The sequence below is a fragment of the Glarea lozoyensis genome (genome assembly GCF_000409485.1).
Source record: "Glarea lozoyensis ATCC 20868 chromosome Unknown GLAREA1, whole genome shotgun sequence".
Taxonomy (NCBI): Eukaryota; Fungi; Ascomycota; class Leotiomycetes; order Helotiales; family Helotiaceae; genus Glarea; species Glarea lozoyensis.
The window spans coordinates 643,889-659,751 of record NW_007360983.1 but is presented as its reverse complement, the minus strand read 5'-3'; the positions used below and the strand labels follow the sequence as shown (position 1 = coordinate 659,751).

The window sequence follows — 15,863 nt, the reverse complement described above, 5'->3', positions numbered from 1 at the left end:
GATATTCCTTGGTCTTAGACTTAATTTGATTCTTCCACTGATAAGTGTGACTATAGCTAGCTATCTACCAAGGTCCACGGCCGAAGACCGTCCCTTTCAATACATCTCAATCAAAGCACCTTTCTTTCCTTCGCTTCATCTTCAACCTCCCCAAAATTATCCTGCAAGTCCAAACCAGCTCCTCAGCCTAGTTCGAAAGTATTATTCTTATCGCATTAACAACCTCTCTCAAATTGAGTTCCCGACTGATCCTCCAAAGCTCGTCAATGCATGATGTCGTCGAGTAAGAAAAGTAAAATAACAACCCGTGAGGGCAAATATGTGCAAGAAGCAGAAAGGCAAAGGGTATCGACACTCGCACATCCATCCCATAAGAAATCCCCGTATTAGACCATTATTAGCTCCGCTCTCATTACTGGTTTGACCCTCTTTTTTTGTACCGAAGAAATCTAATCGTGACTTATGTTCTCGAAATTGATGGAAATTACAAGACGAAAGCGGCGATACCGGCGAGGGCAGCGGCACCAGCGAATGCGGTTTGACGAGCAGCACCTCCAGCAGATGTGGTTGAAGTGGCAGCAGATCCGGCACTGCTGGCTCTTGAGACGACACTGCTGAGACCGGAAGCGGCACTTGAGGCAACGCTGGAGATAGCAGAAGAAGCTGCAGAGAGGACAGAGCTAGCATCGGATGCAACAGAGCTGGCGCCGGATGCGACGGTAGATCCAGCACCAGCAAGGACTGTGGAGACTGCAGCGCCATTGGAAGAGATTGTGGAGATCGCACTGCCAGCGGCTTCGGTGGCTGAGGCGGCAACGGATGAGAAGACAGTAGAAACTGCAGCTCCGTCTGAAGAGATGGTAGAGACGGCAGCAGATGCAGCCGAGCCGGCAGATCCTGCAGCACCAGCGAGAACAGTCGAGACTGCAGCTCCATCAGAGGAGATGGTAGAAATCGCACTTCCGGCGGCGGAACTTGCAGATCCAGCAGCGCCAGCAAGAACAGTTGAGATTGCGGCACCATCAGATGAGATGGTAGAGATCGCACTTCCGGCGGCTTCAGTTGCACTAGAGGCAGCAGATCCAACTGGTGCAAAGATGGTCGATTGACCAACAGTAGCAGTTGAGATGGCAGATCCTCCAGAAGAGATGATGGATTCAAGGGCAGAGGTTGAGATAGCAGATCCGAGGGCGGATGAGGCAGCTCCGGCAGCTCCAGAGGTTGCGGATGGAGATGCAGTTGTGGTTCCAGCAGATGAAGCTGAACCAGCATCTTTGAGGTTGTTAGTAAGAAGCCCAGCTCAGAGGATCCATGATAACTTACTGGCACAGTAGCTTGCAGCGTAGGCGAGAACGGGGGCGGCAGCTTCAGCGCTACCGCAAGCAGCGACGGAGCAGTCACGAACACCGTACGAGAAGTTTGGGTTGGCACAGAGGCATGCGGCGTCTGGTGTAGCACATCCAAGAGATGGCGAGAGAGCGAGCATGTTGCTGATACATGTTTGCTAGAGCGATGTTAGTATAAAGTTCCAAGAAGCAGTTTCCATCGATCTATCCGCCATTGACTTCAACAGAACCCTCCCAGTATGAATCTCATATCCCAGGACTCTTCGGCCAACACAGAAAATAGAGATCGACTTACTCCGCAGGATGGAAGTTCGGCGAGCTGCTGTGCGACGACAGTGACGGCGAACGCGCCGAGGGTGATCATTGAGTATTGCATCTTGAAGATTTGTTGATTTCTCGAATTATGTTTGGATCTGGTATAGATGGAGAGCTAGATGCTTCTGAGAAGATGAACGTCGAGGACTGCGGCTGATGAGAGCGGGAGAATGGGATGGAGGAGGAGGAGGTTGTATATGTGTTGCTTTTGGCTGTGAATGTGAGTGTTTCAAAATGAAAGGGAGGAGATGAGATGGGAGGTTGATGGGATCTTGTACCTTTGCGACTAGTGGGGCGCTAATGCGAGAGGTGGGTATCGAGGGGAAATTGGGTGCTCATGGAAGCTGGAAGCTTGCTTCTTGGTGGTCGGAAGGGAAGTGACGAAGTTGGCCAGCCTCTTTCATCTTCACCCGGCCTCCACCATTCGCCTGCTCCACAGCCGCCAACCTTATTTTCTAATATCAACTATCCTGGTCGCCTTTGACTTTCTGCGATTCCTGTTTCTGCACAGACTGTACGATTGGTGGAACCGAGATGATTGTCACTTGGATCATTGTACTTTAATCACTTTACTCATGGTGTTGCGCGCACGGTAAAACGAAAACCATCCACCCAGCAATTCTCTCTTGTGGCCGTGTTGACTCTGGTACAGGTGTAGATGTTTTCATTACGCAGAACCTTCCCCAAGCGTACAGCTACAGAGACACATTACTCCGTATGCTAGGCCAGACCGATGGCGAGAGCTATGATATCAGCTGTCCTAGACCTGAATCATCAATACATCCATGGTTCAACACCGGGAAAACGCATGCGCTGGCAGCATCGTGAACCGTTCGCGGAGACATCAGCGGCGATGGACAGGAACCAACACACCTCTCAAGAATATCCACGCCAGGCTAGGGCCCGTCATGCACAATGCAAACTTGGGAAGCGTGTTCCCCTCGCGCACACGCACAGAATCAGGGACCGGATCTTGAACTAAGTCGGCAAGTTTACCCACCCAGCCACATCTCGGGACTGTCGATGCAGTGTGATAGGGTCTCTGCCGCTATGCATCGATCGGAGGCTGGGAGGAAGTTCATGAAACCAGGAAACCCAGAGACGGAATCGAGCAGAGGAATTGGAGAAAGCACCAGGCATGATTTGCCTTCAACCACGCCGTACAGACTGACATCACAGCACAATCGATCAAAATCGGTCTCAAAATCGTTTGCAGGCACGGCTTCTGGACGCTCTTTTCTCTTCGCTTTCAAGACATCCAGGTCTCATCCTCAATTCAGTAAATGCGCACATACATCCAAATCACACCGCCAGCAATGGTCTGAGATATCGACTCAAAAAAGAAGACTAGTTCTAAGACCTGCCTCCTTTTATGGAGACAAAGCTTGAGTCGTCGACTCTCGACGTTCAAGTGACGTCGCTCGGGCATGGTTGAATGAAGGCCAAGCTTTTCGATCATTTCGGACGAGTGATGATTGCAGGGAAGCGTTGTGCCTGCAATCAAGATACGAAACACAGCCAACAGGAAAGGGTGATGAGTCCACCAACCACGACGATCCAGCCACTATTCCCCAGACACGACAGGGCAAACCCTTGTGGGATCAGGTCCTCGGGACTTGGTTGTCGAGGAGATCTCACTCCCTTGTTCAGCTGAGAAGAAAATAACGAGGCGGTTGATATCGCTTGCGATTGTGCTGGCAACGGTCGCATATCAAGCACCATGAATAACCCAAATCAGCATATCTTCTCGACATTTGCATTGAGAGTAATTCTTCACATCGACTTCCAGTTTGATCACATCGAGTTTCATCCCTTCCATGGCTAGTTAATCAATTTCCTTTCTGGCGGTAAAATCTAGAGCCTACACCAACCAAAGCATTGCGATGCGCATCGTGGTTGTGGCTGGAGGGCTTCGATAAATACCCATGAGCATCTAGAATTCGGGGTTCAGGTCGACAGGGTGGAGTGATACGTACCCAGCCACTCGCCACAGCAGGACAATCGGCGAATCCTGTGCAGCACGAGCAGAATAGGTTTTCGCAGGAAGTCTCTCTGAATTTAATTATCATGAGCTTCAAAATGGCCATTATTGACCGACCTAGAAAAGCTTTAACCACGGCCAACCGATGAAAAAGGTCGGCACGCAACGGCCGTGCATAATGGATTCGTGGATTTGCCCCAATTCAAATGAATCTCCCGTTCGAAAACTTGATTTTGCTCACGAGAATGAGTTGGCAGCTTGGCACATTACCTCACGGGCCACGATCACATGTTGGAAGGCATGACGAAACAATGATACCACCACTGATATTATTTTATTATTTTATGTTTCAATTGCTTTGCCCATTTGAGCAAAATTGCTACCCTATTCCATCTGTTCAATTATCTATTAATAAGTATACATCCGGAGAATTAATTGACACGGACACTGAGCGATACATTAAGAGCGTCTCCGCGGTTAGAAATTGCCGCGAATGCGCAAACTTGGCTATGAAGCATGCGAATCAATATGAGCTTGCAATGTAATGATTCACGAGATTCCTCTTTCTCAATTACTCACGAAGTAAGGTACTTGCGCCACGCATGTTCGCGTCATACAATTTTAAGGGTTCTACAGTTTCGGGTACGTCAATCATGTTTGATCATGAATGAGAAGCGCCATCTATGGCGACTGTATATCTACCCCGCGCCTGGACAGTTTTGGCGCAATGCCCTAAATCATCGCTGCCGCCGGACTGGCAAGTACCGGAGCTGCTTATTAGGGTACCAAGGAAAGCAGTTCAGGCGTGTCATTGATCGTGAGGCTCTCACGCGTGCATTCTTCGCGTCATTGCGGAACGATTATGACGGCCAGAATTGGACTTGGTGTTGAAAAGTGACCTAGGTGGTGGGTATACGAACCTAGTGATTTCAAGATTGGTTTGCACAGAGGTTTGCAGGATGTTCACTTTCATTTTCATTGTGTAGAATGACCCGTTGTGGATTCAAGACACTAACTATTTGCAATAGATACGTGGAAGTCATAAGACGACATTTGGAAAGATAACAATCACAAGTTCTACTAGTTTGGATTTTAAATGGCAAATAAATCATGTTTGTGGAAACAGGAGACCCATCTGATCACACGAATCCAGATTCCCATAGTAGGACTAACATAGAGGGTCGAACAGAAATCTGTTACATTCCAATCCAGACACAGACAATTCTTCGACATACCTTATGCCAACAGTTGGCCTGCGCGTACGGGTCTACGGGTTTGATAAAACCTCCTTAGTATCGCGGATTATATAGCATTCTCTCGAGACTGTCGGAGATCCGGTAGTATAAGAGAAGAGCAGCTTTCCGGATGGCGCTTCGGCCGGTGTATCCCTTTCAAATCCAAAATTTGCGTCTAAGAAAACCGAATTGAGATGGTTCTGGTCCAATTACAAATAAACATGTCACATGTTGGAGTCAGTTTCCTTATCGCTGAGCGGCTCTGTTTTCAACCGTTCGTCTCAGAGACGAGGAATATGCAAATCTGAACATGCCGGTCAGAGGACCATCACTAGGAACGGCAAAAACGGGTATCCGCTACGTTTGCGGGTGAAAAAGAGTCTATGTTGTAAGTGTGAAAATGTTATACTTCGTACATGACTGAAATAATCAGCTTTCGCCGCCGCCACCCTGTACAGCAACCTTACCAAATAAGATAAAGTCTCATTCAATGTTAGACAATGTTTCGCTAGATATCTCTAGTTTTGCACTATTTTAGAGGAGTGCAAGGATGTGGAAGGCTGGTTATTTCAGTCATGTACGAAGTAACATTCTTTTCAGCAGCCTCCAGTGCTTGTTCTCGGCATACCTTTGGCGAGATGTGTTGAACGAGAGTTGGAAGAAGGTAGGCCGTGGAATTTATATGCAGATTAATCCCATTAAACAGGTCGGAACAGTTTACAGAGTCGACTCGGCAGTTGCGAGCGAGTCTAGCTACCTATGTTCGAAGTCGAAAGAAGGTGTTTGTAGTTCGCTGATTTTGAGACTTTCAGATTTCTAAATGCGTATTCAGAAGCTCGTCGCATTATGCAATGCTCATTTCAGATTAGGGCACGAAATGCGTTGAGCTCGAACAAAGTCGGGATTTATTGAGTCAGATTTGAGTGGTTGAGTTGGGGTTGATCGTAATCAACTTAATGTCAACTAATCGTATTCATTGAGTATTCTCAATGATAAGCCCAACTTCATGGTTTGCGAGTTTGAATCAGAATATTCAGGCGATTTAAAATTTGAGGAATCAGCCTTCGATTAGCTAGAACAGGTTGAATTTTATTGTAGCTGTTTCGGTTAAATAAGTGTTAACCGAAATGACAATGTTGAGCTGATTTCATGGTCGGAGCAGGTTAGATGTAAGCATGCTGCTGAAGATTTCAAACTGCGGTACTTGCTCTTTCCTTATGCTCAAACGATGATGCATTCTGGAGGAGCTTATGGTTTGAGGCACTGTTCGTAAGCTGGAGAGAAGGCCTCAGAAGGCGTTTATTGAGTGCTGAATCCTGACCTTGTTGTGGCATACATGTAAGCCAGATGCTAAATCAAAGCAACAAAATCGATCTCTACACTGACTGATTAGTTTCTCGATTCTCATTGTTCACAAATTATCCAGCAGTGGTCATACTAACAAAATATCAAGATATCAAGGTTTCGGCTACGATATCTCATATCCCGCCCTACACACGTTGATTTGACTTAACTTTCAAGAACTTCGATACACACGAAAGTAACACAATACCTCCGCCACCACTTGTCGATGGATGTGTTATTTCACCTTCTACACCACAATCTAGGAACTCATGAATGATAGAGCCAGGATCCGAAAATATGAGATTTTATTTTCCACGGTCAAATGTGCCTAGTGTGGTAATAGCAAGATGCGGAGTTGAAGGTTCACGGGTGGATGGATGTATCACTTTAATGGAGGTGAGATTAGATGTGTAGTTCAAGATCCGCAACATTAACTAACGTCATTTCCGAAAAGGAACCGCAAAAATCATTATGGGTACGAGGTTAAGCGATTGAATCTCGTCTATGGGTACGAGATCAAGCGAATGAAACTCATCTATACCTTTCCTTGCTCCCATACCTCTAGTCTCATTGCTATGGATTAAAACTTGCAGCATACTTTCCAACTCCTCCTCCACCCTGCAAAACATCCAAACCTATAAAAAAGGGGCCGAGAAAACCTCAAGGACTAAGGCCCCTCCGACCCATCTAGCTGGCTACTCAATACATGAGCGTAGACTCCCTTCTCTCGTTCTTTTTGTGCGCGAGTGACAAGCCATGGAAGATATTGTAATCTCATAATTGTCAATTCGTTGTCACTTACAGAACACGGTATATTTTGAAGGGTATTGGTCGGAGGACTCTAAGGTTGTGTATTTTACACAGGATAAGACAAGTATTGTAAAAATTCCTCCACGAGCTTTGGGACAACTGATTCTTGCGTACAATTATTTCTATCAACCCACATTCAAATGTCTGAGGAAGCTTATCTGCTCGCCATTTTATTCTTCTTTTACTTTTTTCTCACACCGAAGTCTTTCTTGGGATTTAGTCTATTGTTTGATTATTTGAATAAGAGGGTTTGGGATTGTGGTCTCTATTTAGGGATTTAATGTGGATGTTTCGATTCAGGTTACTATCTATCTAAACACTCTCTTGCGTCTTAATTACTCCTATTTTATAAACTAGCTTGTTTTAGCAAGAGATTTTTACCACTTTAACCTCGACTCGTCTTAAGATATTGGTTCTGAGTCGTAAGTGAATGCGTGGCATCTTTTAGAAGAATGGTTGTTTTGTAAGAAACGACTTTCCAGAGCTACCTTTGCTCTTGTTGCATAATTAGAACGTCGAAGGAATTACAGTATTTTTAAATTGTACCGTGAGTAATAGTCGAGAATGACTCTGAAGCCCAATCGTATCAATATAATCTGCAGGATTTACAAAACAAATGAGAACTCAAAAATCCAAAGGTGACATTGGTAAGCATGGGATGCTAATGACGGACGCAGTTTTGCCAACCAATTCTGGTGAAAATAATGGAGCGACTATCTTCAGCTGTCCTTTTGTGTTTTGTTAATAAATTACAAAATACCATGTTCGTTATTTCAGGCGTTCCTCCGGTGCCTAAATTCTACCAGCTCACTACCTTTTTGAAAAGAAGCACTTAAATACACGGAATATATAGGTAAGATAGTTTTTATTAGATACCATTTCAGTGGGTGAACTGCGTGCCTGATTTATAGGTCTTCGCTATATCTAACAATTATTTATTATCATTCACACAGTAGCTTTATGAACGATGGTACTTTGTTAGTGATATTAAAGGAATTGTTTGTTTAATAGTAGTACTTTACAGCTCAACAGAATTTGCTCATCTCGTCGCTCAATTTCCTGCAGTAGAAATTAGAATGGCAAACTGGCCAATACCACAACCGGTGCATTGAATACTGCAGAATCCAAGTGGTACCCATAATTCTCAGTGCCACGGACTTTAAGAGTGTAACTCAACCTCGAAGTTGCCGAAGTCAGCAGAGGGTAGTCTCATCTATTCTCGAAAAGGAAACATAACAGTTAATCCAATCTCTCCCTCACATAGCCATTTCTACCTTACCTCGCGGAGGACAAAATAAGCGTCAGTCACCTGCCCACCGATCTTAAACTAAACAATAAGTCGACTTCGAATAGAGCGTTAAAACTATTGTTTACTTATAATAATAGCCGGAGTATATCTCATTGTTCCAGATTGATCCACTGAATTTACGCTATTTCGTCAACTCAATCAAAGAAATACCGTGTTTCGACTGCCACTTATTTTGTCCACCACGAGCTTACACAATCTCTCACGAAGGTTTCCATACCACACACCTCCCGCAGCTCTATCTGGTCTGCGGGGAAAGGAGAACACCAGCATGCAGCGCCAAGAGTGGAGGAAAGTCCCCTCCATCTTCCCCACCCTCCTTCGGCATCTATTATCGTCGGCGCTAGGAACTAGTACAGTACGTGGTTGCATACAAGCTTGTTCTGTGCACCGCGACTTAGGTCATTGGATGCATTGGCTTATCCGTCGATGTCATGGTGGCGGGGATTTGCGATTGAGGGGAGGAACGAGATTGGGGTAAAGGGGAAGAGGAGAGATTTTGTTATCTCAATGTTACAATTGATGGATGGGTCTTGAGATTTCATAGTTGATCGCTGGGTATAGTTCTATTTCATGAGTTGGGAATTCCCGATGTGAACTCGGGGCTTATCTCTCGTCGTACATGCTTTTCGATGCTTGTGATCGAGATATGAAAACAGGAGATAACACGAATATGTTTGAAGTCTCAAGTCTGTTGTAAGATCTTTTTATTCTCGTAGTCATAGTTTCAATCCATTATGGCTCCAATAAATGTAAAACGTCAGATCCATAGAGATGATGGATCTAAATTGAAGGTTCGTCAAGTTCATTCTACCACCATCGACCTCGTCTAATATCAAGCAGATCCTAATAGTTGGAGCAGGTCTCGGCGGCTTAGGCGCAGCAATCGCACTCCTCCTAGCCGGTCACGATGTAGAAGTATTTGAAGCCGCTTCAGAAATAGCCGAAGTATGTCCTTTCCACCCTCCCTCTATTGTCGTTAATTATTAAACAAACGCATAGGTAGGAGCAGGCATCCAGATTCTCCCAAACAGCAACCGCGTCCTCCAAACTTGGGGCATGAAAACCTCCCTCGAAGAATACGCCACAAAGCCCTCCCAAGTAAACTTCCTAGGCTGGAAAGGTAATTCCATTACTTCCATGTCCTTCGCCGAGTCAGCTGCGCAATACCCCGGGACGTTTTACTGGGATTTCCATCGAGCGAATCTGCATAAATGTTTGCTTGAGCGAGCGGTAGAATTAGGTGCGAAGATGAAAGTTAATGCCAGGGTTTCTGATGTTCGGATAGCAGAGAACTGGCATACTGCTACTGTGGTTTTGCAGAATGGGGAGGAGTATCAGGCGGATTTGGTGGTTGGAGCGGATGGGATTAATAGTCGACTACGAGAGATTATGTTGGGAAGGGAGGATCCACCGATTTTGACGGGGGATCTGGCGTACAGGCTTTTGTTGTCTACGAAGGAGATGTTGAAGGATCCTGAGTTGGCGACGTTTGTGACGGAGCCGCAGGTTAATTATTGGTTAGGTCCTGACGCGCATGCTGGTAAGATAATGCGTATTCGAATTCTGGACTTTAATAGCTTACCTTGCTTAGTAAATTACGTACTTCGAGGAGGTGAACTTTTCAACATCGTTCTCCTCGTCCCAGACGATATACCCAAAGGTCAGAATATAACCGAAGGAAATGTAGAAGAGATGCGAGCCCTGTACAAAGACTGGGATCCTCGTATCCCTAAACTTCTTAGTCTCTGCGAATCGGTGTATAAATGGCGACTCTGTATACGGCCCGGAATGGAGCAGTGGTCTCATCCCTCCGGCGCTTTCACCATGCTTGGCGATGCAGTACACGCGACGCTTCCATACCTCGCTTCCGGAGCAGGCATGTCGTTGGAGGACGGCGCTGTTCTCGGGGAGTTGTTTTCAAGAGCCAGAGGCAAATTATCTCCAGCGAAGAAGAGGCGGTTGTTGGACATCTACCAGAAAATTCGTGCGCCGAGAACAGAGATGGTGGTTCAGCGAGGGAATCTTCAGCAATATTTATACCATTTGCATGATGGTTCGGAACAACAGGAAAGAGATAGGGTTATGAGAGCTAATGAGCCAGGTGATGCTCTGGCGTGGAAAGATAAAGAGTTTGCGCCGGGTCTATTGGGGTGGTGTTGTGAGGAGGAGGTTGATAAATACTGGCCCATCTTTGACTCCCACGAAAAAGGCGAAGGGAGAGGTTCGTCACGTCTGTAAGGATATTTGAAGATCTTTGCGTGTGTGGAATTCATGCGGGTTTCTTATGGTTATATTCATTGTCTGGGTCTCTTTTAGTTTTATATGTCGCTTTCCGTCGATAGTATCTGAGTAACAACATACCTTGTGGATGATTTTGTTTTAAGCACTTTGCTTGAGCGTCTCCAACTGATTGTAGAACCTGGGATACAGATAACTTCCCATCTCGGAAGACTGTCTTACTCATTACTCCTCCTATCTGCGGCCAACCCCCGTAGAACTTTCATGCCTTCATGCACGACTGCCCACTGTATAGTAGCCAAATGTTTGCCCATCATAGCAGTTAAGCCAGAAGTGGCATATTTACCTGCCATCTTCCGCAAACTCTCAGGAGTTCCACTCGTCATTCCGCTAACAAGGGTATTCATTTCTGTCTGTGCATCCCACAAATCATCATTTTGTGCCCCCGTAGATGTGACACTTCTTTTCGCGTCATTCAAGTCGTTAGTAGCCGCGTGAAATGCCCAGCATGTCAGAGTAGCTAGGTATAAGCACCAAGGATAATGGAAAGCATCATTGACATCCCAATTATCGAGGTTCATGATTCCATCACGGAGTAAATATGCCGCATGCCATGAAGCATTGACTGCAGCCCGTGACTTGCCTGGCTTTACCCATTGTTTGAGGATCTGACGTGATCGGTCGTAATCTGTTCGAGTTACTGGACGTCCAATTATATGTCGCGCGCCCGCGTATATCTGGAGATCCAAAATCTCGACGTCAAGGGTGATGTGGGCAGCATGAAATATAGCAATACTGGATGTGCTGAATTGTACGAACTCCTTTTTGCGGGCAGTATCATCTTTCAACTGGATGGTCATAGTCATACAGTAGTTATCAAACTCTGCCTTCCACATATCGTATGAGTCTGCGAGACGTGTCTGACGATCGAGAGCAGTAGAGCCGGCAAAACCAAGAGAAGTCTGCTCTCTTCTTTTCATATCCCAGGAAATAGACATCAAGCCGTGGAGAATTAGTAATCTTGATAAAGCATTGAGATGTGTCGAGGCCGTTGCGGAGCTGAGATTAACGTAGCCTTTCAGCACCGGCAAGAAATATATTTCTGTCTCGTTCTTGAAACTGTTGTACCACTTTTCAGCTGAGTCTGCTTCCCATGAGGCTGGACTGCATGGTAGTGATAGCCGTAATTCAAAGGCCGACATACAAAGTGATTGAGAAAATAGCACTGCATGCTGCGTGTCCCAGAGAAAACATAATAGAGCAAGCCTGGATGTGTAAGCTGTTAGGCTACGAAGTACAAAGCTTGTGATCGCCATACCTTTTTCGATGTTCCACATCCACGAAATATTTCCAATGTGTCTCTTTATCCTCCGACACATCCTGTACACTACGATGTTGAGCTGTTTGGCAGTTGCTTCTTCGTATGAGACTTGGGAGTGTTAGTGCATACGAGCAATCATTGGAGAAATGCATTTCAAGTGCTTACTTGATAAGTAATCCGTGGAAAAGATGAGACATATCATGTTGAGTTTGTCCTGCTCGGGATTTTCCAAAGCATTCCACCAGTAAAATTGTTTGCAGTATCCAAAGGTCTGGCTGCGCTGTAAAGGCAGTATTCTGAAATATTTGGGCTCTGAGAACATCGTGTATACATACTGCTAAGCCGTGGCCAGACTTATCACCGTATGTCGCGCCCAGGAGTAGTATAGAAACGAGTAATAACGGCTCAACTTGAGAAGGTTCGAAAGTGGCTTGATGAATTAATGGATATGTTAGATTGAATCGACAGAAGAATAAGTCACAATAATTTTGAAGAGCGGGAAGCGACAAAAGAGGATGCTGTCGGGTGATCAAAATTCCTTCTGGCGTTTTTGGGCTGGCTTGAACAATAAGATCCAGAAGATGATAGCGGGTAACCTCATCGATAATGGGTAAACTTTTAACATTGCGAACATAACCGAAAGTTTGGAGTGGACGGGATGGAGTAAAAATGGAACTTCTGATAACTGGCCCTTTTTGCATCGTTTCAAGTTGAGGTTCAAGCGACGTAACAGTCGACGCTGGTGCCGAGCTTTCCCGATTTGGCGTGGCGTTTGATCGAATGTAAATGGTGGCTGTGTCGTTTGTGCATAATAATTCTGATTGTCTACTAGTTCTGGAATGCTCAAGATGGTTTGATGTAGATGCTGCAGGACGTTGACTCTGAGATACGGAGGTACCCATTGGAAATGTCGTGTCATTCTCTAGAATATCCACGTCAAAAAGCCAGCTGTAATTATTCATCGTTGTGAAAGGCATGTTGAAGGAACTCGCTAGCCTCCTGTTAGCGTAGGTTAAGATGAATATTGTTGGGCGAGATGTTTATGGGGTGTTCAATCATACCAGTATCGGGATTAAATATATTATCATCGACTCCTGGAGCAGAAACCAAAGACTGTGATCCCCACGAAGAATTGGCCAAGAAGTCATACAGCTCTGTGGATTCGTTGCCATCAAGTGGCCCAGTCACTTCAGGATGCCAGTAATTGCTTACATGATTCACAGGGGGATGTCCCTGTTGCTGTTGTCTGAGACTCGAGGACGAGCTCACTGGCGGCGAAATTGGTTCTGAGTATTGATTCATTAGGTCCGTAGCATGGTAAGGTATCTCCAAAAAAGGTTGATCCGATGGAACGTATTCCTGCATAGACGAGGAGGAAGGATTGTTTTCAGGTAGTGTTGGTCGCTTGGAGACAAGGTTCCCTTCAGCATCACGCCACAACCTTTTCCTGGTCTCTACGACTCCCAAACCATAACCTCCGGCTTCATCATCCCTCTGCTTGTGGCGAGCCAAATGCCGGTCGAGCAAGTCTTGTCGATAGAAGTGAACTGAGCATCTTGGACATGTACTTTTTCCTGTGGTATGGTTTAAATTGTGCCTTTTAAGATGATCTGACCTGGAGAAAGACTTTGTACATCCTTCATATTTACATATGTACCTCTTGGTGATACCATGCGTATGTTTGGATGAGATATTTTGGCGAGTTTGTTCTGGACGCTCCTGTTCAGACATCACAACCACTATCCGAGGGTCGATTTGACGAGAGAGCAAAGTCCCGGTTAGAGGATGAGTTAATCAAGGATGGCACATTGCTTGATAATTTCAATGTGATTGTAGAGCATAATTTCTATGCGTAACAACAAGATGGCGATGATCGAGACTTGAGACGACTTGAAGAGAGCGAAAGTGGGGTGGGGAAAGGTCACGTGGTAATGATCGTAAATCTCCGTCGCGACGCGTTGGATGAAATCTTCTTCGCAACAACAACATCTGAAGCAACGGAATCCGCGACTCACAGAGCAAATGAGGAATTAGACGATTCGATGGCGATTTAAAATTGCATTCATTTCTATCTACGTTTCTGTCTAATGGCAAAGAAATTCTCACGATTTACAGAACACAGACCTACGCTTCCCAATCAACTTCACGCGGGAGTTTTGGCCGCGAAATACGGATAGTCAACATATCCTTTGCTTGGTGGATCTGCGCCATAGAAGGTGTTGCGATCATAATCGTTCAGTGGAAGACCATCTGCCAATCTGATGGGCAGATCAGGGTTTGCAATAAACCATCGCCCGAACATGATACCGTCCGCATCACCAGCCTCAACCTTTGGAGCGGCATTATCGCGCTTGAAGCCACCGGCTGCGATAAACTTGATACCCCCCTTTTTCAAGATCCGTTGGAATGGTACAAGAGACTGTGCTTTTGTGTCCGACTTCGTCTCAACCGCCAACGAGTCAATCTTGGCTTGTTCGTCAAGAACTTCATCAAATCTTGGCTCGACCATGTGTACATATGACAGTCGGTTTTCTTCTGGTGATGAAGCGAGTTGCTCACATAGGTATGCCCAATGCACATTTGGATTCGAGTCCCGTGTGTCTTGAAAATAATTGTAGGGAGATAATCGCATCCCGACCCTATCCGGCCCAACGACATTGGTTATTGCCTTTAAAACCTCTAAAGGAAAGCGACATCTGTTCTCGATGGAGCCTCCGTATAAATCGGTGCGGATGTTAACGTTGTCGTGGAGGAATTGGTCGAGGAGATATCCATTTGCGCTGCGAGGTCGTTAGTTTGGGTCTCACAAGGAGAACGCTGGTCTCACCCATGAATTTCTACCCCATCGAATCCAGCTTCCATAGCCCTCTTAGCTGCAGCAGCAAACTCTTCTACAACTTCACCGATTTCTTCGACTGTTAAAGCTCTAGGGGGCGTTGCAGCATAGAGGCTTCCATCCAAAGCATTCCCTTTTAATGGAACATCACTTGAGCTCACGCAATCTTCCCCACCCAAAAGTCCAGGCACAGTTGCTCGCCCAACATGCCATAGCTGACAGTATATGAAACCTCCTTTCGAATGGACCCCGTCGGTGACTCGCTTCCAGCCTGCAATTTGGCTTGGTGTAAAAATGCCGGGAACGCCTGGATAGCCGCAAGCCTAGCATGGATTGATTAACTTCTGCCTACGAAGATTTCCCCAAGTCTTGGAGTCTTACCAAACGGCTAATCGGGCATGCTTCTGTCAATTGTAAACCACCTTTCGAAGCTCTTTGCGAGTAATACTCAACATTCAAGTCACCAGGTACCCAGACACCTTCCGACTCTTTTGGTGCACGCATTCGTGTCAAAGGGGCCATCATCACCCTATGCTCGATTTGAATCGCTCCAAGTTTGAGTGGCTTAAACAAAGCGCTATCACTGAGCTCTTTGAAACCCGAGGGTGATATTCTGGAAGGCATGATAAAAGTAGTGGTTCTGCCGTATCTCAATTCGAAAAGCAAGTTTGCTGGATGTCGCGATCGGTCCAGAAGAGATAGAAACCAGAAGGTGTGGACGACAATACTTTACTTACAAACAAAAACGCAGGGCTCAAAAAGTAATTGGAACTAGGAAACTGTCAAGGTGTGTCCCTCTACCCCACCATGCAGAACCTGACATTTGATCCTTACACGAGCATAATTGTACTATCTTCAATGGCATTGAACAGCACCATGTGTTGAACAATTGGCTCTTCCAGAACTGGAAAGCATGAAGGTGGGTGCAATTGGAGGCTTCTTGCCAAGAGTGGAGGATCGCTCTCGTGGACCCACCAACAGATAAAGGGCGGCTCACAGAGGACAAGAAAAGTGTCAGTCACCTGCCCACTAATCTTCAAAAAGAATAACTTAATTTCGAACAGAGCCTAAGGTGTTATTTACTGGAAAGAGTAGACGAAATATCTGATAATGTTCCAGGTTAATCCA

General features: G+C 45.7%; 4 protein-coding genes across 4 annotated transcripts; 1 reads left to right on the top strand and 3 right to left on the bottom strand.

Moving 5' to 3' along the window:
* Positions 1-484: 484 nt before the first annotated feature.
* GLAREA_08872 (uncharacterized protein) lies at positions 485-1,722 on the bottom strand (the record flags this gene model as incomplete). Its single annotated transcript, XM_008077833.1, has 3 exons — positions 485-1,272; positions 1,324-1,504; positions 1,642-1,722. 3 exons carry the CDS (start codon positions 1,720-1,722, stop codon positions 485-487), a joined length of 1,050 nt encoding a protein of 349 aa, XP_008076024.1.
* A 7,352-nt stretch (positions 1,723-9,074) lies between these two features.
* GLAREA_08871 (FAD/NAD(P)-binding protein) lies at positions 9,075-10,578 on the top strand (the record flags this gene model as incomplete). The annotated part of the gene is made up of 4 exons (XM_008077832.1): positions 9,075-9,131; positions 9,181-9,285; positions 9,340-9,880; positions 9,932-10,578. 4 exons carry the CDS (start codon positions 9,075-9,077, stop codon positions 10,576-10,578), a joined length of 1,350 nt encoding a protein of 449 aa, XP_008076023.1.
* A 218-nt stretch (positions 10,579-10,796) lies between these two features.
* GLAREA_08870 (C2H2 and C2HC zinc finger) lies at positions 10,797-13,630 on the bottom strand (the record flags this gene model as incomplete). Its single annotated transcript, XM_008077831.1, has 4 exons — positions 10,797-11,844; positions 11,897-12,007; positions 12,065-12,890; positions 12,961-13,630. 4 exons carry the CDS (start codon positions 13,628-13,630, stop codon positions 10,797-10,799), a joined length of 2,655 nt encoding a protein of 884 aa, XP_008076022.1.
* A 412-nt stretch (positions 13,631-14,042) lies between these two features.
* GLAREA_08869 (FMN-linked oxidoreductase) lies at positions 14,043-15,359 on the bottom strand (the record flags this gene model as incomplete). Its single annotated transcript, XM_008077830.1, has 3 exons — positions 14,043-14,679; positions 14,727-15,058; positions 15,117-15,359. The coding sequence occupies 3 exons, from the start codon at positions 15,357-15,359 to the stop codon at positions 14,043-14,045; spliced, it is 1,212 nt and encodes a 403-aa protein (XP_008076021.1).
* Between the last annotated feature and the right edge of the window lie 504 nt (positions 15,360-15,863).